The 26,256-nt window shown below is 44.3% G+C and overlaps 2 protein-coding genes across 5 annotated transcripts in view; one reads left to right on the top strand and one right to left on the bottom strand.

Moving 5' to 3' along the window:
- Positions 1-10,552, top strand: part of LOC147023601 (E3 ubiquitin-protein ligase RNF13-like) — a 97,013-nt gene extending 86,461 nt beyond the window's left edge. For all 4 annotated transcript variants that reach the window (XM_085889153.1, XM_085889155.1, XM_085889152.1 and 1 more), the window contains exons 9-10: positions 692-772; positions 8,573-10,552. In XM_085889153.1, coding sequence (XP_085745279.1) covers positions 692-772; positions 8,573-8,997 — 506 coding nt within the window. In that variant the 3' untranslated portion in view covers positions 8,998-10,552. The remainder of the gene's footprint in view (positions 1-691; positions 773-8,572) is intronic.
- An 11,196-nt stretch (positions 10,553-21,748) lies between these two features.
- The window catches only part of LOC147023599 (profilin-1-like), a 35,948-nt gene continuing 31,440 nt past the window's right edge, over positions 21,749-26,256 (bottom strand). The window contains exon 3 of the mRNA XM_085889145.1: positions 21,749-23,366. Coding sequence (XP_085745271.1) covers positions 23,269-23,366 — 98 coding nt within the window. The 3' untranslated portion in view covers positions 21,749-23,268. The remainder of the gene's footprint in view (positions 23,367-26,256) is intronic.

Raw genomic sequence — 26,256 nt, 5'->3', positions numbered from 1 at the left:
AGACAGTTATTCACTTGATACTTTTTCTTTGTACAAAGCAATTTCATATCTTTTTTTATTTATTCTCCAGCACTTTTTTGTTGCCACCATCGCTTGGATGTTCAGTTAAGGTTACAAAACTAGTGACATTAACTTATTAATGTAGTATAGTCTACAGCCATTTCTTAACCTCAGTGTAGCTTAGCTCTATGTCGTCAGGGTAAGACTTTGACGTTTCCATTTTCTGCGCATTGCGATCAGTTTTCGCATCTGTTTTCTCAGCTTTTTTTTCTCGTTTTCTCGAAATATACTCGTGTGCAACGATGTAGCAGGAGTGTGTGGTTGGAGGAAAAATAGTCCCCCACCCGCACCCTTTGACTCACTTTAATCGTCAATATCGAGAGAAAGGTGCTGGTGTTCAATAAGCTGCCGATGATTTAATACATGATGCCACACAGTGAAGTTGAAGGAAAGGGGAGATGGGTATGGCGTGATATCCATAAGTCGTTTTTCACTGGCCGAGGTGACCTTTTGCAACAGCATATTCCCCTTTTGAGATGTATTTTTATATATATATATATATATATATATATATATATATATATATATATATATATATATATATATATATATATATATATATTTTTTTTTTTCTTTATGAGGCAGTGCTTCAACTTCTATCATCTCAATCATGGTTGTGTGTGCCGGGCAGGAGACGTTTATGATGTCTGCGCCATCTGCCTAGAGGATTATGATGAAGGTGATTGGCTCCGGGTGCTACCCTGTGCTCACGGTGCGTATTTCCTGTGCTCGCTTATTTCCTTTCTGTGTTGCCAACAGTCATTAACACAGTTTTTGAAGTGACCTTTGATCTTAAATATCCTGTCAACAACTTCTTATCTCATGTGAGGATGTCCAGGTGGTATTTTGCTCTCAAACATGAGGTGTGAATGTTGCACGGGTTGATATCTTTGACCTTTTGTAAGTTTTGCTTTGAGCAAGTCTGGCCAATGTTCTGAACCCCATGTTTATTTGCAAAACACGAAAACATTTAAAATGAACAAATAATTGTTTTACGACCTAATTCTTCTGTTTTTGTAGAAGTGCATCTTTCTTTGCAGAAGTGTTTTGGGTTCATGGGAGTTGGCCTTTTTACCAGGGGTATGGTGGGGAGTTATAATTGGGTAGGTCACATGTGAAATCACAATTGGACCCAAATTGACATTTTGTTGTTAGTGTTTTCCTTTCGTTCTTACGTTGATTACGTGTCAATTCTGCTCATTGAGAATCTATCTTGTTTCTTTCTCGCAATAATAGTGTATTTTATGAGCCACATTCAGTGTTCTAATTGCCGTTCATCTCGCAGGGTTGGTTGCCTTTCATCTTCGATAGGAGCAATAGGATTTGTAATTTCACACTATAAGCTTCATTTGATTTAAGATCCACTTCCCCTTTCAATTAACTTGTCCATGTCACAAATCTACAATAGCTGTACAGTTTCCTTTCAGCAAAAAACTTCAGAGTAGTTGTAAATATCAATTCCTTTTAATCTACATCGCAAGCCATGTAAAAGTACACAGGTTTGGCAATCACTGTGTGTTTGCAAGCTATTGTAAAGAACTACCCACACCATTCCTTGCTTTAATAGGGCGGAACTTCTTCGTCTTCTCTGCACCTTGATCCAAACGGTTAGGGGTCGGTCACTCGGTTCCGCCTTCTCCATTCCTCACTGTTCTCCGCATCTTCCTCTCTCGATCTCACGTTCTTCAAATCTCTTTCCACGCCGACCTCCCTCCACCTAAATACCTGTCATCCTCATGATCTTTTGCTTCTAATTAGCTCATTCTATGCTTTATTGATTGGTTCTTCATCCTTTGTACTCATCACTTATCCAAACTGCCATAACCTAGTCTCTCTAATCCTTTTTTGCGATACCGTAAGTTGCCTTGTATAAGCTAATACACGGCGATAAGGAATTTTTGGACATATGACGTGACTAACTTACCGATTTGCAATGCTGAATATATCATTATCTTTGACTCAGATGCACATTGGAATAACTTGTAACATGTAAGGGGGTCATGTTTTAATCAAGGAAGGGTAAATTGCAAAGCAGCCTGTCTCAGTAATAATTGTATGAGACAGATGCCAGTAATGAAGTCATTAAGCAGCAGTAAGCTGACCCCTTACAGGTAAGTAATTTTCCCTGAAAGACCCAGACAGCAGATTATGGGGCATTCGTTACAATCGATACTCATTTACATGACAATCAATCGCGGACTTCCCCGACGATGAAGCATTCTGCCCTGGACGCATTCCGGTGACACAAGACGAAGCGGCCAAGAATGGGTAAGAAAGAATGTTTGAAGAAATGAAATCCCTGTCCCACTCTCTTCTTCTCTATGTATCGATCTTTCTTTTCTTTTCTTTTTTTTTCTTTTTCCACGACATTTTCGGAAGCATATTTAAAGCGGGATGATCGAGACGGTATTCTGTAAGGGCTTAAAAACAAACAAACAATTATTCCACACTTTTAAAATAGTATTTGGCTTACTGAGACATGTTGGACCATTTTTTGATTTCTTTCAGGGGAAAGGTCACAAAATATGATTAAATTTTTTTTTTTTTTCCATGGGAAGGGATGAAAAATTCGGGTGCGGCTTATACACGAGTGCATATTATAATTCCAGCTCTCTGGCGTATCTTCTTATTCCTTCAACCACTCTTGGTGATACCCTGAGAATCCAGCAAAGCCTTCTCTGTCTCGAGCAACTACTCTTTCCATTTTTCGAAAAGCCCATGTTTCTGCACCATACATTATAACTGGTATAATCACCGTCTTGTAGATTTTAACCTTCAATTTGGTCGGTATCCTTCCATCACAGACGACTTCACTAACCTCCTTCCATTTTTCCCATGCTGCCTTCACTATATCCTGGATTTCTGCTTCACAACCTCCCCCTTCCTTTAGTATTGTACCAAGTTATTTGAATTTGTGCACTTGTGTCAGCTCTCCACTCCTGACTCTGTATCTACAAAATCTTGACCCTTTCTACACCAGTCTGACCACGCACCATTACCTCTGTCTTTCTGGCATTTAACAGATTGGAACGATGTGATGCAAATAATCCTTTGATGAAATACTGTAAGACATTCGGATATGTTCCTGGAAAATTCCGTGAATGTTGGGGCCATGTTTCAATGGGAAATTAGGGGGTCAAGTTTAAAAAAAAAAAAAAAAAAAAACACTTCATGACTGGTCTCCTTTATCCACTACCACTGATACCAATTCAGCCTGGGAATTCTTCCACAGACACCTGCTCTGTCATGCACAAATTCATCCCACCTCGTGTTCATTTAGCTTACTCATCCTCCCGCTCTTGGTGCTCTGAATCCTGTATATACTAATAAATGTCAGTGTGTGTCTATCCATCCATCAGTCTGTCCGTCTCCTCCATAACTCCCAAACCATGAAACCTAGTGGCCCAAAAATTTGCATGCATGCTAAGGGAACTCCAAGGTGGTGTATGAATGAGATCTGGGTGTTTGGGTTAATATAAAAACCTTTTTGAACATGATTTAGGGGGGTGATCATCACGAAAAACCAAACCAAGCCTTACCAAGATGGTGGCGTGCCATCTTGGTTAGCCCTCTGTAAGCTCGCAAGTCTGAAGCCGCCATTTTGTTTTTTTTGGCCTGCTCAACAATGCCTTGGCTTGGAAGAGGCTGCACCAATTTCTTAACGAGAAAGTTTTATTTTTTTTTTACACTTTCCTCACTTACATCATTGAATGCCTGATCATCATACCTACAAATCACTGGATACATTGCAATGCTTATAAACGGCAGCGTTCGGGGCTTTATTTAATCTCCGCACATGCCGTAAGCTCGAGAATCTCTTAAACAAAACCGAATTTCAAAATTTTTGCTCCAGAATTGAACTTGGCAGCAGTTCTGACTGCTAAAAAAAAATGTGTTCATTTGTCCAATTCGGACATTGTTTCACATTTCGGGCATCTCCCGAAGGTGTTTCATATGATGGATCGGAAATCGCTAATCGCTTGCCAAGCGAGCCGTTCCTTATCAACCATTTCGTTGGAGTGCTTGCTCGGAGCACTCTTCAACTTTGATCTCTACAAGCCTCCATGGCGATACCACAGCATGGTTGTCCGTGTGGACATCTCCGGCGTTAAGAAGGCCAAATAAATTAGATGATTACAATGAGGAAAAAATGTTTTCAGTTGCAAAGCAATGCTTTCAGCTGTCCAGCCTGGGTTCAAATTCTGACCCAGCTATAAACTGTCATCCTGGTGTTTCACAGGCAGGGTGATTCATCAATGTGTGTGCCGTCCCTCGGATGTATGTTAAACTGGCTGTCATATCTGCCAGAATCCCTCCCCCCTCTCCTTTCCCCCTCTACCCTTTTGCACTCACCGCTCTCCCTCTCTCACCCCTATTCTACCCCTCTCCCACCAATCTCTTCCCCTCTTCCATCTCTCTCTGTCTCTCTGACCCCTATTCTACCACTCTCCCACCAATCTCTCCCTCTCTTCCATCCCTCTCCCTCCCCCTCTTCCATCCCTCTCCATATCTCTCTCTCTGACCCCTCCCCTCTCTTCCCCTTTCGTCTCCTCTCTCCCACCCCTCCCCTGCTCCTCCCCCTCTGTTGAGAGGACTGTAGCATGTACAAATCAGATTAGGAGTGAGCCGACCGGATGGATGCAAAGGTCGCTGTATGTGCAAGCTTGCATGCAAGCAAGCAGGCCTTTGCCAGGTAGAAAGCAAGGGTTTTAAATACTCCCACCCGGTTCTACATAGAACTTAGTGGTTAAAAATAAAATGTTGCTGTTTGGGCACGTTTTATTGCCAATCTCCGCCCCTCACGCTGCCTTCCCTTCCCCACCCCTCACGCTGCCTTCCGTTCCCCGCTCCCCACGCTGCCTTCACTTCCCCACCATTCATGCTGCCTTCCCTTCCCCTCATGCTGCTTTCCCTTCCCCCGCCTCTCACGCTGCCTTCCCTCCCCGTCACGCTTCCTTCCCTCCCCCGCCCCTCACGCTGCCTTCCCTCCCCGCCCCTCACGCTGCCTTCCCTCCCCCGCCCCACACGCTGCTTTCCCTTCCCCGCTCCTCACGCTGCTTTCCCTTCCCCGCCCCTCACGCTGCCTTCCCTTCCCCACCCCTCACGCTGCCTTCCCTTTCCCCGCCCCTCACGCTGCCTTCCCTTCCCCACCCCTCACGCTGCTTACAAATTTCCCTCCCCTCACGCTGCCTTCCCTCCCCATCATGCTGCCGTCCATCCACCTCCTCTTATGCTTACCTCCCTCCTCTCACGCTGCCTTCCCTTCCCTTTCCCCGCCCCTCACGCTGCCTTCCCTTCCCCGCCCCTCACGCTGCCTTCCCTTCCCCACCCCTCACGCTGCTTACAAATTTCCCTCCCCTCACGCTGCCTTCCCTCCCCCATCATGCTGCCGTCCATCCACCTCCTCTTATGCTTACCTCCCTCCTCTCACGCTGCCTTCCCCTCCCCTCACGCTGCCATCCCTTCCCCTCACGCTGCCATCCCTTCCACTCACGCTGCCATCCCTTCCCCTCACGCTGCCATCCCTTCCCCTCACGCTGCCATCCCTTCCCCTCACGCTGCCATCCCTTCCCCTCACGCTGCCATCCCTTCCCCTCACGCTGCCTTCTCTTCCCCTCACGCTGCCTTCTCTTCCCCTCACGCTGCCTTCTCTTCCCCTCACGCTGCCTTCTCTTCCCCTCACGCTGCCTTCTCTTCCCCTCACGCTGCCTTCTCTTCCCCTCACGCTGCCTTCTCTTCCCCTCACGCTGCCTTCCCTTCCCCTCATGCTGCCTTCCCCTCCCTCACGCTGCCTTCCCTCCCCCATCATGCTGCCGTCCCTCCACCTCCTCTTATGCTTACCTCCTCCTTGGGCGCATCGACGAGCCTTGGGCGCCCAACACCCTGTCGCCGGTTTGTGGTTTGTCCCTCCTCGGACCACTGTCGGTAGGTCCTCACCACTGCTGACCGGGAGCACCTCACAAGCCTTGCCGTTTCAGAGATGCTCTGACCCAGTCGTCTGACCATAACAATTTGGCCCTTGTCAAAGTTGCTCAGGTCTTTACTCCTGCCCATTTCTCCTGCGTCCAACACGTCAACTTGAAGAACTGACTGTTCACTTGCTGCCAAATATATCCCACCCCTTGACAGGTGCCATTGTAACAAGATAATCAATGTTATTTACTTCACCTGTCAGTGGTCATAATGTTTTGTATGTATATATTGGGTGGTCGCTCGGCTACCGTTATTGTCAAGTTTTTTGGGTGGTCGCTAGGCTACCGTTATTGTCAGGTTTTTTGGGTGGTCGCTAGGCTACCGTTATTGTCAGGTTTTTTGGGTGGTCGCTAGGCTACCGTTATTGTCAGGTTTTTTGGGTGGTCGCTAGGCTACCGTTATTGTCAGGTTTTTTGGGTGGTCGCTCGGCTACCGTTATTGTCAAGTTTTTTGGGTGGTCGCTAGGCTACCGTTATTGTCAGGTTTTTTGGGTGGTCGCTCGGCTACCGTTATTGTCAGGTTTTTTGGGTGGTCGCTAGGCTACCGTTATTGTCAGGTTTTTTGGGTGGTCGCTAGGCTACCGTTATTGTCAGGTTTTTTTGGGTGGTCGCTAGGCTACCGTTATTGTCAGGTTTTTTGGGTGGTCGCTAGGCTACCGTTATTGTCAGGTTTTTTGGGTGGTCGCTAGGCTACTGTTATTGTCAAGTTTTTATTTATTTATTTTTTTTTTTTGGGTGGTCGCTAGACTACCATTATTGTCAGGTTTTTTGGGTGGTCGCTAGGCTACCGTTATTGTCAGGTTTTTTGGGTGGTCGCTCGGCTACCGTTATTGTCAGGTTTTTTGGGTGGTCGCTAGGCTACCGTTATTGTCAGGTTTTTTGGGTGGTCGCTAGGCTACTGTTATTGTCAAGTTTTTATTTATTTATTTATTTTTTTTGGGTGGTCGCTAGACTACCATTATTGTCAGGTTTTTTGGGTGGTCGCTAGGCTACCGTTATTCGCAGGTTTTCCATCTGTCTTTATGTATGTAATGGACAGCTCTGGAGGCCAGAGGAGTCAACCAATTTTGATGAAACTTGACAGGTAGGTTCATACCAGGATCTGGTTGTATGCTTTCGAGCACCGTTGCTATGGACGCCACTTTGCCATGGACGCGATGCTTTGAAATTTTGGAAAAAAAAATCAGAAAAATAGTTTTGTTTTTTTTTTCGAAAATCAAAAATCGGCTTCCGTGCTTTTATGCACACTATAATCAAACTCTTTGTCAAAAAATTTCAGCCCGATCCGTCAAAAACTCTATGACTAGTATGCAATTATATAGCGACCACCCATGTCGCCTACCGGCTTGTATATGTGTGTGTGTGTGTGTGTGTGTGTGTGTGTGTGTGTGTGTGTGTGTGTGTGTGTGTGTGTGTGTGTGTGTGTGTGTGTGTGTGTGTGTGTGTGTGTGTGTGTGTGTGTGTGTGTGTGTGTGTGTGTGTGTGTATATGTATGTATGTATATATGTATATATGTATATATGTATATATGTATATATGTATATATGTATATATATATATATATATATATATATATATATATATATATATATATATATATATATATATATATCAAAATGGCAACAAAGCCCAATTATCAGAAACAAGTATGTAATGATCAGGAACCAAATCCCAATGATTATTTTTCGAACTTGCCACATTTTGGAGATGTTATATACCGTATTCTATGATTTTACCCATTTTGGTCACCATCTTGAACATCACCAGAGTGCTGGGAATTTTTTTTTGTTAACATCGCAAATGTGTAATAGGACCATAAAAGGAAGTGAAAAAGTTGGTTTGGTAGAATCCTTGAGGGGGGGGGGGGATGCACAGATACCCTCCGTGGATACTCCCCTACCCGTGTTCGAATCCCGACCCAGTTATAAACTGTCATTCCGGTCTTTCATAAGCAGCGTAATTCATGAATGTGTGTGCCGTTCCTCAGATGGATGTTAAACGGACGTCACGTCTGCCGATATTGGTTGGGAACGTTAAAAATCCCACAGTGTCCTTCATGAAGAGTAGGCGAGCTATCGCCGGCACCTTGAACACATTCCAAAGTCCTGCCTTAATTATTGCTGCGAAGGCAATGGCAAAGCACCCAGTACGACCCTTGCCAATAAATTGCTTGGCATCACCGACCCTCTATAAAAGAGTATGAGCTAATGGATCAGAGCTATGTTTGGCTACTGTCTACTACTGTCATACTGTATGTGTTGTAACAAGAAAAGTAATTAATCGCTGAAGGCTCATTCTCCATGGTCCCTCTCCCCCGCCGTTGAAAAGTTTTCAAAATGTAAGCTTCCCAACGTATATGCGCTACTGGTGCAAGAAAAATACAATGATTTGTTTGTCATAAGCTTTAACAACGGCAGTGGATGTGGAAACCGAGTTCCATTAATTACTTTGTATGGACAAATATTCTGTGATTAAATGCAAGGCCACAACCCTTCAGGAGTGTTATTTACATGTTTTTTGTCTGTTTTCACCCTCCACAGCTTTCCACTGCAAATGCGTTGACCCATGGTTGACACAACAACACAAGATCTGTCCAGTGTGCAAACGTCGTGTTGGCAGTGGTCCAGACCCTGAAACTGGATCCGGCTCCGATGGGGGTTTGTATCGACCGGACATTGAGGCCGACACTCCGGTATCGGAGCGCACGCCGTTGCTCAGTTCTCCCCTGCCACATCCTGCTTCTTTTGGAGCGATGGAAGGTGAAAATGCACAACCTTCCAACCAAAACGCATCTCAAAGTGAGAGCGAGAGGAGTGATCATGGTGGTAGTAGTGATGGTGATGAAGAAATAACTGAGGAAGAGAAGAGTCAGCTGCTGCCTGCTGCATCTGGTGTCACAGTGGAAGTGCATGAAAATGCCAGAGTGGTTGCAGCATCCAGGAGTGACCACATTTTGAGTGTATGAATCTCCATTTCCCCCCACGCCCCCCCCCCACTCCCACACTCCCCACCTTCCTGTCAATTGTTTAACTAATCCCATGGCCCTGTGAATTGTTTATCACAATTGCAGCAATTTTTTTTTTCCAGCCTCTTTTGTTACCCATGCTTTCTCGCATTTATGATTGCTCGTAGTTTGATTTGCTTTCATATTTCTGTCACATTTCGGGGGGGGGGGGTCTGGTTACTTTTAAAATTAGTTTCTTATTGATACTAACCTGTGGATACTTTATTACATGAGATTTGGTAACCAGCCCAAGTAGCAAGTCAGGTTATAGTGACTGCTCATCATCCCAAGGCCCAAAAATATATTCACACGAAATTAATCACTTTGGGGTGTTGGCCTTGGTCGAGGACGATTCAAAACTAGAAAAGGTGAAAAATTATTTTACTCCAATAATAGAGCGAGGAAAGTGGTTTTGTAAATGAACAGATTTTGAAGTGCACATGTAAATGTTGATTTATTCACGATTGCAGCGAAGCATTGTGGGAGGTTTTCGTTGTCGTTGAGTTATAGATTGCAGAGGTGGCCGTCGTCTGTTTCTTCTTGCAAATAAATTTGGCCCCCAAATTGCGAGTGCAACTTAAAAATCTACTTTTCTGGCTTTGAGTAATTACAGTGTCGGTTTTGTGAGTCGATCATTTGAACACGAATGGACAAATTGAGCTCAAGATTTGAATCTGTTGTTCATAATAATAGTTGTTTTTGTGTTTTGTTTTTTTTTAACCCCTTTTAGGCTACCAGCCTATTATCCTACAACGCGGAATATAAATAATGGTTCTGCGGTGAGAACCTTTAGATTCGGTCTTTATGCAAGTTGTGCTTTGAAAAAAGAAAGCTTTGATAGATTGTATCGTTACACGCATGCCCTGATAACCAACACGGTCGAAACCAAATTCCTTATTTCGCTTTGATGATTGTGGAAGTCCTGTACAACTATTACCACTTAGCCAATGGTATTTACTGCGTAAGTACTTCACACACGTGGATCATCAAATTTTTCGCGTTCAGCTTTTACTCGGTTTGGGCAAACGAATGGCCTTCGAGGCATTTGTCGAATACGAATGGTTGAAGTTGCATGCCTGTGACTTTGATAAATTGCTCAATCAGAATTTTTTTTTTTTGTATTCACCGCGGTAAGACAGCTGGCTCCAGTACATCAACTGCTCTGCTGGTTTTGCCAAACGATCAGCCTAGTTTAAGTTACCAGCATACGTATGCACATATGGGCGCACGATAATAGTGTGGGATTTTAGTAAATAGTTCTGCAACCCGGTATGGTTAAGTTTACAGACCAATTCTCCACGTTCAGGGTGAACGATGCTTTAGGTTCATCTCGACTTAAGACGGCAAATAATTTGCTTGTGATCATGCACTTTTGATAGTGGATATGTAAACTTTATGGCAAAGGTACTTGTCATGCTGAAATGCACATTTAACAGATTTTTCTTACAATGACATTTAGTCTCACTTGCATTCTGTAGTAGAAAATTCACTCTCAATTAAAATGTATTCAAAACTGTCTTTTTTATCACAGCAGAATGAGGGATTTATGGGGCAGAACCTTTCCATCCATCCATCCATCCATCCATTGGGACCATACTCTGCAGAGCGTTGGTGCTGCCTAAGCAGTCTCCTTGACTATCGGGCACAATCCTGGACGGGTCGCCACTCCGACACATTATACAAGCATGCTGGTACTCGTTTTACCGACCTCGGAAGGATGACAGGCAGAGTCAACCCCACCTGGTATTAATTCATCAACAGAGAGTGGGATTCGAACTCAGGATCCTAGGATCTCAAGCCCACCACCCTAACCGTTAAGCCAACACCAGGCATAGAACCTTTCCCTGTCAAAGCAAACCCGTTGGGTTCCCGTTGTGACAGTGGTTGATGAAAAAAATCATTTCAAGAAAAAAAAAAGATAGCTCCAGTGAACTATACCGCTGAGGTTGTTTGCATTGACCAAATAATCCCGAAGAGTACTTGACTGAATCGGGAATTGATTTTTTAATAATTTTTTCGTTACCCGATTTGAACGAAACTTGATACCGCACACTCCAGAATGGCGAGTAAGGTGGCACTAAAAATTTTGCGTGATCGTGTACCGTTTTGGCTGTATTCTGGGAACATGCATACATACATACATACATACAAGGTGAGAGTTTTAGTAATATATAGATATTCTGCATCGCTACTTGATCATAAATGTGAAATTTCATGCCGATTGATGAAGCGGTTCCAGAGAAAACATTATTTAATATTTTTCTACATTCCAATATGGCTGCCAAACCATGTGACCTATCAATTATTCCTGAACAAAATTGTACTCATGGCTTGGGGAACATTTGTGTGAAGTTTCCCCTTGATCTGTTACGCCATTCTGGAGAAGATTTTTGAAAGGGTTTAAAGATAAATCCAATATGGCTGCAAAACCATGTGACCTATGATGTCACATGTGTGAACCTTTTGTTCCTCATGCACAGGCGGTCTTTAAAAAAAAAAAATATGGCTTGTCATCATGTGACGATGACAATTTTTTCTGTGTAGCATTTTATTACCAGATGACCCTCAAACATTTTCATACCGATCAGATGTAGCATTCTACATATGCAATTATGACGTCATAATGAAGGCACCTATGACGTCCTAAAAAAAAATCGCTCATTCCCCATGAAAAGTACTTGCTACGTGCCAAGTTTAAATTTTTTCCTTGGGTGCAGTTTCAAAGAGAGCTCCAAAGTTTTTCCGTTTTTCCAACATGGCTGCCACACCAAGTGACCTATGACGTCATAATTAAAATTAAAACATTCTACACGAGAAGTCGCACAGATGGTGAAAATATCATCTCAATCCGACAAGCAGTTGTGGAGAAAAATACGAACGTCCTGTGCCCGACCAACAAACGAAAACAAGACGACGTCGTGCAGAGCAAGATGCTTGTTAAATCCATGAAACAAATTTAACCTCAAAAATAATTGGTGGTTAAATTAAATATCCAAATGTGCAACTCCTCTTCAAATTTCAAGTAAATTGAATGAAAATTTACAATTTTAGAAATTCAGCCTATGTTGTCCTTTTGGTCCATGTTGACCTCGAAAATAATTGGTGGTTGAATTCAGTGACCTGAAATATAAATCCTCTTAAAATTTAAAGTCAATCGGATGAAAATTGAGGACTTTAGAAATCTCACCTAAGTTGTCGCCTGGCGTTGGCTTGGGATCCTCGGGTCCTGAGTTCGAGGCTAGCCGCGCCCCAAATCAATGATGCAACCAACAACCAAAAAGGCTGTTTACGATGGGAACCTAGGTTGTTGGCCTTTGGCCGATGTTGACCTTTTGACCTAAAAAAACAATAGGCTTCTTGCCAATGACAAACTTTACCATGTGGTGAAGTTTCATGAAGATCGGTTTAAAAGTGTGACCTGTAGGCGATTGAGACAGACAGAATAATAAGATCGACGAAACAATATACATACTTGAAAAATCTTCAATTTTGCAAGTAACGAATGGACCTAAATGCAACACCCCCTCCTTCAGCGGTAAAAAAAGGGGATATGTTCCTGGTGGTTTCCGATTCATGAAAAATACCACGAATGGCTGATCCGTAAATGTCGACACCGCAAATTTCAGGGATTGTTTCAATGGATAAAAAGGGGGATAGGTTCCCAGCAGTTCCTGATTTATAGGTGAAATTTTTAAAAGTTTAAAATCTGCACATGATTTTAGTTTCATAAACAATGCCAACAAATATTTAAAAAAAATATATATATATTTTCACACTGATGAGCCAAAACATAATGACCACTGACAGGTGAAGTGACTCACGTTGATGATCTTGTTACAATGGCACCTGCCAAGGAATGGGATATATTAGGCAGCAAGTGAACAGTCGGTTCTTGAACTTGATGTGTTGGATGCAGGAGTAAAGACCTGAGCGAATTTGAGAAGGGCCAAATTGTTATGGTCAGACGACTGGGTCAGAGCATCCCTGAAACGGCAAGGCTTGTGGAGTGCTCCCGGCCAGCAGTGGTGAGTACCTACCGACAGTGGTCCGAGGAGGGACAAACCACAAACCAGCGACAGGTTGTTGGGCACCCAAGGCTCTTCGATGCATGAGGGCAACGAAGGCTATCCCTTCTGGTCCGAACCGACAGAAGGTCCACTGTGGCACAAGTCACGGGAGGAATGTGTCACAATCCACAGTGCATCGCATCCTGCTGCGGATGGGGCTGTGGAGCCACAGACCGGTCAGAGTGCCCATGATGACCCCTGTCCACCATTGGAAGCACCTACAATGTGCACCCGAGCGTTGGAACTGGACCTTGGAGTAATGGAAGAAGGTCGCCTTGTCCGATGAGTCCCGTTTTCTTTTTAGATAACGTGGATGGCCGTGTACGTGTGCGCCGTTTACCTGGGGAAGTGATGGCACCAGGATGACGACGAGTCGGTGGAGGGAGTGTGATGCTCTGGGCAATGTTCTGCTGGGAAACCCTGAGTCCGGCCATTCATGTGGACGTCAATTTGACACGTGTCACCTACCTAAACATCGTTGCAGACCAGGTACACCCCTTCATGGCAATGGTATTCCCTGATGGCAGTGGCCTCTTTCAACAGGATAATGTGCCCTGCCACACTGCGCACATTGTTCGGGAATGGTTTGAGGAACATGATGAAGTGTTCACGGTGTTGTCCTGGCCTCCAAATTCTCCAGATTTCAATCCGATTGAGCATCTGTGGGATGTGCTGGACCGACAAGTCCGATCCACGGCGGCTCCACCTCGCAACTTGCAAGACTTGAAGGATCTGCTGCTAATGTTTTGGTGCCAGATACCACAGGACACCTTCAGGGGTCTTGTCGAGTCCATGCCTCAGCGGTTCAGAGCTGTTTTGGCGGCACACGGAGGACCAACAGCGTATTAGGCAGGTGGTCGTAATGTTTTGGCTCATCACTGTATATACCAGGTACCATTTCCAATGTTTATTGAAGGAATGTGATTATTATTATTTTTTTTTTAAGTGCTTAACCAACCATTCTGTAAAAGCAAAAAAAAACCAGCAGGTACCGTTTCAAATTTTTATCTACATAAACACACGCAACTTTTCAAATGATGATGATGAATTAAAATCCAGTGAACTCTTCGAACTCCTCTGATGAGGACGCAGGTGAGTTTGCTGATGAGTCATGCACCAAAAGGAATGTGCAAGGGCGAGTCAAAAAGTATCCGCAATATATTTTTATGTAAACAATATAACTATAATTGAGCATGTACAAGAGCATCATTTTAGCTCACCTGGATTTTAGTCAGGTGAGCTTATGTGATCGAGCAGTGTCTGAAGGTGAGTGAGTGTGCCAGTCAGTCCATAAACACTTCAGTCATTATCACTTGAACCAAACACGGTTTTGATGGAACTTGGCCACAAGCTTCATATGTGATGCCGAATGAAGGTGTATTGACTCCATCAAAATCTGCACTCATTAAGGGAGTCTGGGTCGGGGGGGGGGCTTCTGATCCCCCCAAATCGGTATTTGCTCTCTTCTCCGAACTACACACAGAATTTAAATGAAACGTGACCACAACCTTCATCACCCTTGATGTACCAAAGTTTGGTACATTCAGGGTCTAATGGGGGTCTGCAGGGGATTTGAGTGACTTCCTCCTGATCCAGGTGAGCTTCAGGACAGGCGGTCCTATTTTCCCACATAGCCCCCCTCCTTTTCAACACACTTAATCCATCTGTTCATAAGCTTCTGTATGCAAAGTCGTTGCCTCTTAACATGTCTTTGAGTGAACCAAACAGGTGAAAGTCCGAAGGGGATAGGTCAGGACTGTGCGGAGACTGTACATCTCAAAGTTGATTTGCCGGAAGGTTTCCACAGGATGGGTGGCAGTGTGTGGACGGGCATTGTCATGCAACAATGCAACGCTTTTTGACAGTAGCCCTCGGCGTTTCCATCGAATAGCTGGTTTCAACTGGTCCCAGAGCATTTCACAATAATGGACACTGTTTACCGTTGTGCCCCCTTCTTGAAGGTGTTCCAAAATTGGGCCTTGTGAGTCCCAGAAAAGTGTGAACATCACTTTTCCGGCCGATGCTCGACTTTCGAACGTCTGTTTGATTGGTGATCTCGGATGTTTCAACTCCATACTCTGGCCTTTGTTCTCTGGCTCGTAATGGTGGATCCACGTCTCATCTTCAGTGACGATGCATCTCACAAAGCATTCCCTTCATGACAAAAGCGGTTTAAAAGGCTTTGGCAGATTGTCACACGGTTGTGCTTGTGCTCTTCTGTGAGTTGTTTTGGAACCAATTTTACAGAAACTTTATGAAAGCCAAGTCGGTTGTTGATGATTTCATACGCAGAACCATGACTGATGTTCAGATGTTGTGCCACTTCGTCAATAATCAACCGTCGGTTATCCAGCATCATGACGCGGACTCCTTCAATGTTTTCTTCTGTTGTGGACGTGGATGGGTTGTCCAGATCGTTCATCATCAGTGACTCTTGTGCGACTGTTTTTGAATATGGTAATCCAATCATACAAACTCCGCTGGGGTAAAGCACTGTTCCCATATTGTGCTGAAAGTCTGTGATGGATTTCTGCCCATGGTACACCTTCGGCCCACAAAAATCATATCACTGCACACTGCTCTTCTGGAGGTGCAAATGGACAGCGGAGCGGCCATGTTAACTCCCTTACAACAATTATTGACTGCTCAAGGTTGGAACTGCTTCACAATGGTGCAGACAGTTGGTTCTTGTACCTGCAAATACAATCAGCAATATAGTCAACGCAACAGAGTGTTTAATAAATCATTGCGGATACTTGTCGACTCACCCTCGTAGGTGAGGGTGCTGGAGGAGGAGGGCAGGATAGAGTGCTGATGCTCCTGAGGTGGAGGGACCAGGGTGAAAAAAAATGCATGATAGAGAGCTGATTGCCGCAGTTTTGATGTAGCTCCTTGTATGGGAGCATCACATCATCCAATCCCCTCTTGAACTTGAGGTAATGCTGCATGACCGGATCGGCATCTTTCTGCAGGACATGCGGTCACTTACTGACAGGCTGCATCTCACCCAGGAACTTGACATTGAGGTTTGACCTTGACACCTCTTCCTCATCACTGCCCTCCTCCTCCTCAGAAAACCGTGGTAATGGTGTCCAACTCCTCCTCGGTGAGCTCCTCCTAATGTGAGGTGATAAGACCATCCAACTCCTCAGGCTACATGTCATACATGTACTACACTACATGCTCAGGCTACATGTCGTCAAAGCCTTCCTCTCCCACCTATCGTGCCAACCCGGCAATTTCATGCCTCTCCTCCATGTTGTCAGGAAAGCCTATAAAGTTCTTCACCGCCTGTGCCCACAGGTTGTGCCATCAGCTGTCGATCTTCGGGTGAGGCACCTTCATATCAGGTCCCCAGGGTGGCCAGGAGCATTATCGACGAGCAGGAGTACCTTGAACGCAATGTTCTTTTTCCGCCAGGTACCTCTCCACCTGAGGGATGGAACCAGTCCATGAAAATTGCTGCCGTTAACCACGCCTTCCTGTTGGCTCTCCAAAACACGGGCAGCATGTGTTTGGTCTTGCCCTTGAGAGCACACAGGTTCAGGGAACGGTACAACATCATGAGCTTTGTCATACAGTCCCCTTTTACAGTTGCATAGAGGAGAAGAGATACCCGGACCAAACGGCCTTGAACCCCGATGCTGTCCCCTTGCACTTCGAGATAAAAGTTTACATTGGCATGTTTTTCCAAAAGAAGCCGGTCTCATCAGCGTGCAACACCAGCTCTGGCAAGTACCCCAACTCCTCGATGAGCTGCGCAAGTTGAGCAGGGAATGTTTTGGCTGCCTCGTTGCCCACTGAAGCACGTTCACTGTCATTTTGATGTTGAGAGCGTAGCGCTTCTTGATGCGGTCAAGCCATCCCCTGCTCACTCGGAATGCACTGGGGCTGCTCGTACCCGCATCACTCGTACTGGAATCACTCATGGTTGTACCACCCACGTCAACCAGATGTGTGTACAGACATACGTATCACCTTTGCGTGAATGAGAGGTCCATTTCAAGGTATGTTTTTCTGCATGTTGTCCTCTACCCATACATTGGGAGCCTTTCTAGATGAACATCCCAGACCTAGGTGACCACTTTGGTGCTTGGTACAACACTTGCTGCAACACTTTCTTGGATCACCATCTCATTATTCTACATGTCGCTAACGGTGGATTTGTTTATTCCTTACAGTCTGCCCAGACACCACAATCTCTCCTCTCCAAAGCCGTTCTAGCAGCTCCACTTTGTTGCTCAGGCTCATTGCTTTCTTCTGCCTTTTGGCAGTCGACAAATCTCCGGAATTGGTCTTGTGCTTGGGAGCCGTTTGATCAATGAGCGGAGCAAGAAGCAAAACACCGGTCAAGACCTCTAGAATCTCTTCACGTGAGCTGAATTTCAAATTTTAAAATGTGGGATTGACCTTAACAGCCGTTCCGACAGCTAAAAAAAAAAGTGTTCATTTGTCAAATTCGGACATTGTTTTATACTACAGACGGTGTTTATTTAATATGACCACGCTGGCTTGGCAAGCAATGTGAGATGGGTTATAACAAACCGTCTGGAGACGACCGGAATGTCAAACAATGTGATGCAAGACATTTGAGAGAGAAAGAGACAATGACCCGGTCCGTTAGGACCGATCGGCACTGACTGTCGCTGCCCTATCTTGATGATTCTGAGCAGCAAGGAAAAGTGGTCATTCATCCATATCAAGCAGTCATCCTCCCCTCCTCGACACACACACACACACACACACACACACACACACACACACACACACACACACACACACACACACACACACACACACACACACACACCCCCCCCCTTCCACCATGCAGCATGTGCTGCCAGGCAGTTTGATTCCATGTCAACAGTTGAAACTGACCATTACCTGGATTTCGACTGTTGCCACCTCGTACGAGCCGATACACACCCTCCGAAAAACAGCACATAATTTACCATCACAAATTGAACATGAGGAGAGGGGTAAAAATATCTTCAATGATGACCCTGGCATTGTTATCTCAAAAACATGACTGCATCACAGCAACAACCAAAAGGTTTTTGCATTCTGCCTTTTGTGCCAGGTGTGCAGTGTTGAAATCAGCAGGTGAGAATAAATTTCAAACCTACATTTACCAAGAGGCATGCACTTATTACCTCTGCTACCAAAGGTGAAGGAGGTTATGTTTTCACCCCTCTCTGTCCGTTTGTTTGTCTGTGTGCAGGGCATCTCAAAAAGTTGTGGATGGATTCGGATGAAACTTTGTGGAGCGGTTGGGTGTGATCACGACAAATTGATTCGATTTTGTTGAAGATCTGAATACAAGAATTATTTGTTTTTTTAGTGATTCTTCATTGAGATAGGGCCAAAAATAATATACAGCATGATATTTCAAAAATGTATGTGGCCCAAACTGTGCTGCTGATACATTGTCCCCGTTGCCAGCACACTGGTACTCATTTTGCTGACCTCAGAAGGATAAGCTGAATCAAACCTACCTGGTGTGAATTCAACAGCACAACAGGGGCTTGAACTCAAGACCCTAAGATCAGGCAGGCACTGATGAAGGTAAAGGCCAAGCTGTCCAGGAATGAGTGAGCAGGGGTGGTATACATGGCTCCCTGCAGTTGTGGGGCAGAATATGTTGGAGATGGGAAGAGCCATAAACCACCATATCACAAGGCCTTCAAATGCAACTTTCCTCGATCTGCCATTGCCAAACATGGGCTGAAGGTTGGCCATGTTCCCCTTTGGGTGTGACTGCAACTTAAGCCAGAAGACAGATTTCTGGAAGCAGGGCATACCGTGGATCGTTACATCGCTCAGAGAGGAGGTTCTGGATTTGCCATATGAAAAGGGGAAACTGAATATAAACATATTACCCATTTTGGCTTTCCATTGTTGCATCATATTCATCCTCACCACTTTGTTCCATTGGTTCAGGTCATTACTAATCATGTTTGTATTACACCATACAAGTTCCCATCAAACACACACACACACACACCTCCATCCTCCAAGTAATGCCAAGCTTTGATTTAATGCATCACAGGTTGAAAGTCAAATTTGAGTTTCTAGGACATGGCTTTGCTTACATCCTCTTTTGGGTTGATAAAGGTGAGGGGGAAGGCTTAATCATTTTCTTCACTTTTGAGAAAGCTAAGCAGAAGCACATTTGATTGTGTGTTACATTGAGTCATTCATTGTTCAATTAAAAGGTTGGAGAACTCAACATAACCTGGTGTTGGCTTGGCGGTTGGGGTGGTGGCTTGGGATCCTATAGTCCTGAGTTCAAGCTCAATTACCAGGGGGTTGACTCAGCCTGTCATCCTTCTGAAGTTGGCAAAATGAGTACCAGTGCAACAGCCAAAAGGCTGCACACGAAGGGAAGGGGATTTGGACTGATGAAATCTGGCATTGGTGTGGTGCAGGCATGATGGGCCAAATGGCTGTTAGTACAAGTGTACCTATTTCGTGTACAAGTGCCAGAAAACGGCCTATTTCGTGTACAAGTGGCAGGACTAACTGTCCGGCAGTTCACACTGACAGACTCCACCAGACAGATTGGTTTGTAGATTTTCATTTTCTTGTTCAATGCATAAAATAATGTAAAGTTTGATTTGTCTGTGACTATATATATATATATATATATATATATATATATATATATATATATATATATATATATATATATATATATTTTTTTTTTTTAAACACTCTAGTAGCCTGGTGTTGGCTCAGTGGTTCAGGTGGTGGCTTGGGATCCTACAGGGATCCTTGGGTCCTGAGTTCAAGCCCGTCGGCCGCTGAATCAATACACCAGGGGGTTGACTCAGCCTGTCATCCTTTTGAGGTTGGTGAAATGAGTACCAGTTCCAGTGTGTGTACTGGGGGTTGACTCAGCCTGTCATCCTTCCGAGGTTGGCGAAATGAGTACCAGTTCCAGTGTCTGTACTGGTAGAGGAGCACTGCATCAGCAACACAGTCGTGCTTCATGAAATGATTGCTACCCGGTAGCTAAGCTGCCATACGACCACCACCAACCCTCAAGCCTTGGTGTTGAAGTCTTTCTGACAGCTGAGCTTGACCCCAGTGAAAGTGAACAGTGAGAACAAACCCCAACTTTCAAGAGACTGTTGTGGCATATCTATCTACAACTCCAGCAATCTGTGTGTGTGACTGCTGTTTCTCAACAACCACTGGTCCGATCTCATTGAAACTTGCCAGGTATATTGCTGGGGCCCTGTGGATGTCTTTTCAAGGTTTGATATTAATCAGACAAGTGGTTCCCAAGTTATGGCCATTTATTTACCAACCAATGACAGGACACGCTGCTGCGTCGGGATGGCCGATGGTGAAGAGATTCTCAGCCACGTTCCCCATTACGGGTCACAATGTATGGACTTCTGGATAGTGCATTTTAATAATTTCTCGATTTCTTATGCACATTTATAGATAAACACAACGTCCCCAGTCGTCGTTTACAAGAGCAAAGGAACAGACTGAGTGGTTGTTGAAAGTTTTTTTTTTCTCTTCTCTGTGTTTTTCCTTGCAAAAAGGCAAAATACGTTGGCGCTAATTGAATAATTGGCCATTAAAACTAAATTGCGAATAATCATAGGTGACAGTGTGAGAAGATGAAGCAGGAGCCAGCTGAGAAGGCTGAATAGTGGGCACAGCGTCACGCTTCAGTCTCACTTGAGCAGTTGTTTTGAAACCGAGCTCACTCATTGCGTTGCCTTCGTAATCCTCGGCTGTGAAATGGTCACCACAAATGACAAGTCTATCCAACAGGTCCTCTTTACCTGTTTTCTTTGGGGGAAAATTCGCCCGTTTTGTTTGTACAAATCTTATCCACTGCCAGCGAATGTTTGATTCCTTATGGAATCGGTGGGAGCGATTACCCGTTTTCCAGCCATTTTCGCAAAACATGACGACACACGTACGAGGCATGATGTACAAATATCAAATAACTTTGTTCTACAATAATTCAAAATAAAAAGGATAATAGACAGTTGTAAGCTCAAAAAAAAGCGAAAGAACGGCCCGCTCAACTGGACACTTCTTCAATGAGCGAGTGAGCGTCCACTTTGTTTTGGAGAACGTGACGTCACTATCCATATATGGGCACACGGGTTTTTTTTATTTTTTTTTTTTCAACAGCCTTGAGAAATAACAACTTCGGAGTTAAATTTCATTAATTTTCCCAATAGTTTGCATCGAACTATTTAATGCACATATAATCATATTGATAAATTTTCAGAACATGTTTGGTGACCTGCAACCTACTCTTTAAGCTGTGTATACCAATCTGCGAGCATTGATCGAATGGAAATGAAACTGGCAACAATATAGATATTGGTGGAAGACTATCACCAAGCACCCCAACAACACATAAGGTCGTAAGATGGATAACAGCTAAACAGGACCGGAAGTCTTCATTGGAAAAAGATTATCCAAATCTCCAAAAAAACCCCACATGCTGCTCTTCACAACAAAACCTGGATCAGCTTGATACTCAACTAATCCATAATGGTGTAAAACTGAGGTATCAGCAAGGCTCAATGAATTTGGAACAAATTCATACAGCAGTGGATGGAACAATTCAATTAGGTCAGTGCCTCAAATTAATGCACAAATTGCTTAAGCCATTTTGGAACAAGCATTTATTGTCTTGTCCTCAGCACAAACATACAAATGGTAATAAACAAAGCAATCACTACAGCTGTTCAGCTGCAAGAGAAAGGGAGGAAGGGAAGGAATCCAAACCAAGCACCCAATCCATGACTACCCAATATGAGCATTTGTGCAGCTTTTGCAACAGCTTGTTGCCTTTGCATTACACCCCCAACAACCAATGGCTGAAAATCATTAATAACAGAAAAATTCAAAGTTGGAATTAAAATAATGCCATTAGTTCCAAACAAGTTCTAACTTTTGGAAAGTTCAACTTGCCGAGTTAGACACAGGACCATGAAGAAACCAACTTGCTGCAAGTGCTCTGGATGACCGACGATGAACAGAAGAGCTACAATTGGTCCAGAAATTTGGAATGCAGGTTTCATGTTACAAAGGGATGTAGGATAAAGGGGAAAACTTGCACAATTTGGGCAACAACTTCAACTAGCTTTCCGTCGTCCAAAATTCCAACAGACAAGCAGCAACAGCAAGATCAAGCAAGGCAAATCATTTTGGCAGGTTGGAGATCAAAAAATAAAAAAAGTTTAGTCTAGCAGCAGATGTTATAGGTGATGCAGGGAAGATGGCTGCTCGGACAAGCACCTTGAAACGGCTCCATCACCAACCCATGAAAACGTTCCAAATACCGATTTGGAACGAAATGCGTGACAAACCATTCCAAAAATCAAGTGGTCTTTTACAAACAAATAATGGGTGCGAGCTATCAACTGGTCAACACCCAAAAACACACTGGCCATTTATTTAGCATCACTGGACCAACCAAATGGAAAATTTGGACATTTTGACATATGAACAAATTCTCTTTTCTTTTTTTCAATTGTTTTTTACATCTTCAAAGCCAGCAGATAATGCTGAAAATTTCATGGAGACCAATCGTGTCAATGCACAATTGCCATTTAAACACCACCCTGCAAAACGTCCTGGCACAGCAAGTTAATCAACCATAAAGCTATAGTTGTGAAAGTTGGTGCAATTTATTTGGATAATCAGATGCAAAAAAAAAAACCAACAAACAAACAATTGCAGAAAACACCTCCTGGTAAGCAAGTCCTCTCCTCGAGAATGTCATGGCATTGTCAGGATCCCGACAAAGCGACGCATCATTACAAATGGAACAACTTGCAGCAATGAAAATTACAAACTTGGAAAGTGTACAGCAACTTCAACTCGTCACTGAGCAGAGGTGAAATGGTGATGGTGGTGGCACAGTCTACACATGGGAATGACATGAATGGTGAGAGGAAATTGGGCAGATTCATGGAAAGTTGAGTGATAAGAATAGAATGGTGATGGGGGACAGATGATACATTGCAGAATAAAAACCGAATAAGGAAGTTTCAGCAAAACATGGAGTTTTCTGAATTTCACACCAAAGAATGGATTTTTTTTTTTGCATAACATTAACAAGCTGGAGTAATAAAGTCAAGCCAGGTGGAAGAGAGGGATGGGGGAGAAGAGTAGACTGTGGTCAGTAGCCCAAATCTCGCAGGTATTTTGCCACTTTGAAAGCTTTGAAATTGATTGTACCTCCATGCACGTCCTTGTTTGCCTGAACGCACACGAGCACTGCAGCCGGAAGATACCATGGTGGGACATGAAAAGGGAGAGGGGAAAAAAAATTAATAATCAATAAAAAAAAAAGTATATCTTTTTTTTTAAGCACAAAAGCCAAAGAAAATGGCTTCATCAAATTGTCCATTTGAAATAGTTGAAATGTGGTTGGTGCTGCTCGTCAGAGCAAAGTAACACCATAGTCCCTTCTTGGTGGATATACTGAACACAAACTTGTAAAATATTGCACAGGGCACTTATCTGATAACTGAGAAATCAGAAATCTTCAAACAAGCACCAATTAACCCTGATGTGGTTGGATTCATTTTCAACCAAATGACAAAGACAATTGCCATTGTTGGTTTGGAGCACGACTCGCATAGTTGAGGCGTTTCAGATGATGGTATAACTATCCTTGGGACATTGCATTTAGATTCCTCCTGCTGTTAGGGTTAGGAGGATTGGTTGTCAACATCTCGGCACTGATTGTCAGCCAAGTCTGAAGATGCTTACTATGTGAAATTTGCATCATTAAATCAACAAACAAGATTTGAGGAAAAATGCAGGGCTAAAAAAAAAAAAATAAAAAATAAAAAAAAAAACCCAACATTTTTTGCCTTGAATAAATCAGATAAAACATTCTTCAAAAAAAAAAATCCCGTCCACTTGATTATCATGCACGGTAGTACTCCAGATGTAGTGCTTGAAGTGATTACAATGATCCCAACGGAAGTGACTTTCTTTAATAAGAAAAATAAAATAATAATACACCACATGCAGTTCGACACCATATATGTATGCAGACTGAGAAGCTCTGCTGAAAAATCTTCAGTGCGTTGGAAGGCCTCATGGATTACTATGATCTACAACATGCATAACTTATGAAGGAAAAGGGCTCAGAATAAACAATGATATTAAAACAAAGAAAGAAAGAAAGCAGCCTCTTGTGCCAAGTATAGGGCTGATTCACAGCGAAAGACAGCTTTCCTGGTAGGCTCCCGTTCTCGTAACACTAACCCTGAGAGGACAAAGGCAGCAGCTCTATGTGTGCATGCATGGTTTTACAACACTTTCTTTGTCAAGTACTTCAAAAAAAAATAAAATGTATATATATATATACACATATACATATACATATACATACATACAAGTGCGTGCGTGCCCGTATGTGCGGAAAAAAAAGAAGAATTGTGACGTCAATCGTGACGTCATAGCTCCATGTCCTGTCATTGGTTTGGTAAATAAATGGCCATAACTTGGAGACCACTTGTCCGATTAATAGTGTTACAGTTGTGGAAATTCGCAATACACCATAAAGGGTCCTCAGGTGAGATATATCGATAAGTCCATGTGTAGTTAGCCCAACCCGTTGTAGAGAGGGAATATATGTGATCCATTCGGGCTGCGATTCTTCAGTTAGCCGTTTTTCTTTTGCTGTCGTTATTTTGGTGCAAGAACAATGACGAACACCACCACAACCAACATCTCAACGATCACGCCATTCACGACACGACGCCAACAATCACGCCATTCACACCACGACGCCACCTTCCACAACTACGCTACCACCATCTTCACCACTTGCCATTCAACGAGCACCGTGCAGTCACGATCTCTGTGGGACGGATGAAAGGAGCAGAGTGGCAGCAGCAACAAGGATGCGAAGGGGCATCTCCCGCCCAAATACCTCCCAAGATCTCCCGCCCAAAACGCCCGTGCAAATATCTCCTACCCGAATCTTCCTTCCATTGTCGTACGGCGCGTGGAGAAGAAAACCAACAACGCCTGTGGGGTTTTCCCGCCATTTTTCCCCGTGCTTGGTGAGAAAGGGGGAGGGTGTGGCGCGTCCTCTCCCGATTGGCGGATGCGCTGTGTGACGTGGCCGGGGGAGAGGAACGCCCCCCTTCGAGGAATTTTCTGGAAGCGTCTCGAAGAAAGGAGGAGCCAAGAACGGGGCGGGGCGGAGCCCGACCCTACAAAAGGCGTGGACGTGGAGGGTTGTCGGTTCGGTTGTCCCTGAATGAGAATTGTCGAGAGTTGTTGGAGAGTCCCTGCTTATGCTTCGTTCGTTCGGAGGAAGAGGTTGAGGTTCTGTTCGTTCGTTCGTTCGTTCGGGTCTGGTCGTGGTCGGGTGAAGGTCATTGAATTGGCGCAGGTCGTCAAATTGCCATGGGTCATCGAACCTAGTCCCTGGTGATTGTTCCTGGTCGGAGGGTCGTTTGGAGTCGGCGCAGTCCCGAGACCCCGCTAGTGGGACAGAGCGCCTGCCATTCCCCCCCCCCCCCGTCCGCAACGAGATAGCGGCGAAAACCCGGCCCATTCCCCCAAAAACCCCGTCCGAGCTGTCGGGAAGACGACACGTGCAGGCGCGAGGAACGAGCCCAGTGGACCACGCCGGAGGGACTCGGAGTTGCGGTCGCCAAGGGCTGGACGACACGCTCAGGGAAGTCGCGACTTCCTTTTCTTTTGGGGTTTTGTGTAAATGTCTGTGGGTGGCGCCAGTCTTGAGAAGTAGAACTGTTTTAAGTGTTGCCCTGTGAATTGCCTTATTCGGTTGTAGATCTGCGTTGATTCTTTGCTTGTGTTTTTCTTTGCATAAATGTATACGTGTATTGCTTTTGTTCCTTTGTTTCACTGTAATATACGTGCCTTCCGTGCTTCCATGAATAAATGTGCTTGTCCAATTGTTCCCCGTTTTGCTTCGTCTTTTCCTTTTATTGAACCTCCATCTTGCATCACATAAGGGATTGGTAGTGGGTTTAAAACGCCCGGTAAATAATCTGAACCATCAAGGTTGACGATAACTCTGCTCGGTTATCCCTGCAGCACGGAACGAGCCGCTTAAGCGGTTCGTGTCCAGAGTCGACCTGTTGCATGGTACAACTCCTCAGTACGCTATCCGTGC

The sequence above is a fragment of the Eptatretus burgeri genome, chromosome 7 (genome assembly GCF_056783735.1).
Source record: "Eptatretus burgeri isolate ZD-2024b chromosome 7, Ebu_testis_v1, whole genome shotgun sequence".
Lineage (NCBI taxonomy): Eukaryota > Metazoa > Chordata > Myxini > Myxiniformes > Myxinidae > Eptatretus > Eptatretus burgeri.
This window is presented reverse-complemented; position numbering and strand designations above follow the sequence as displayed.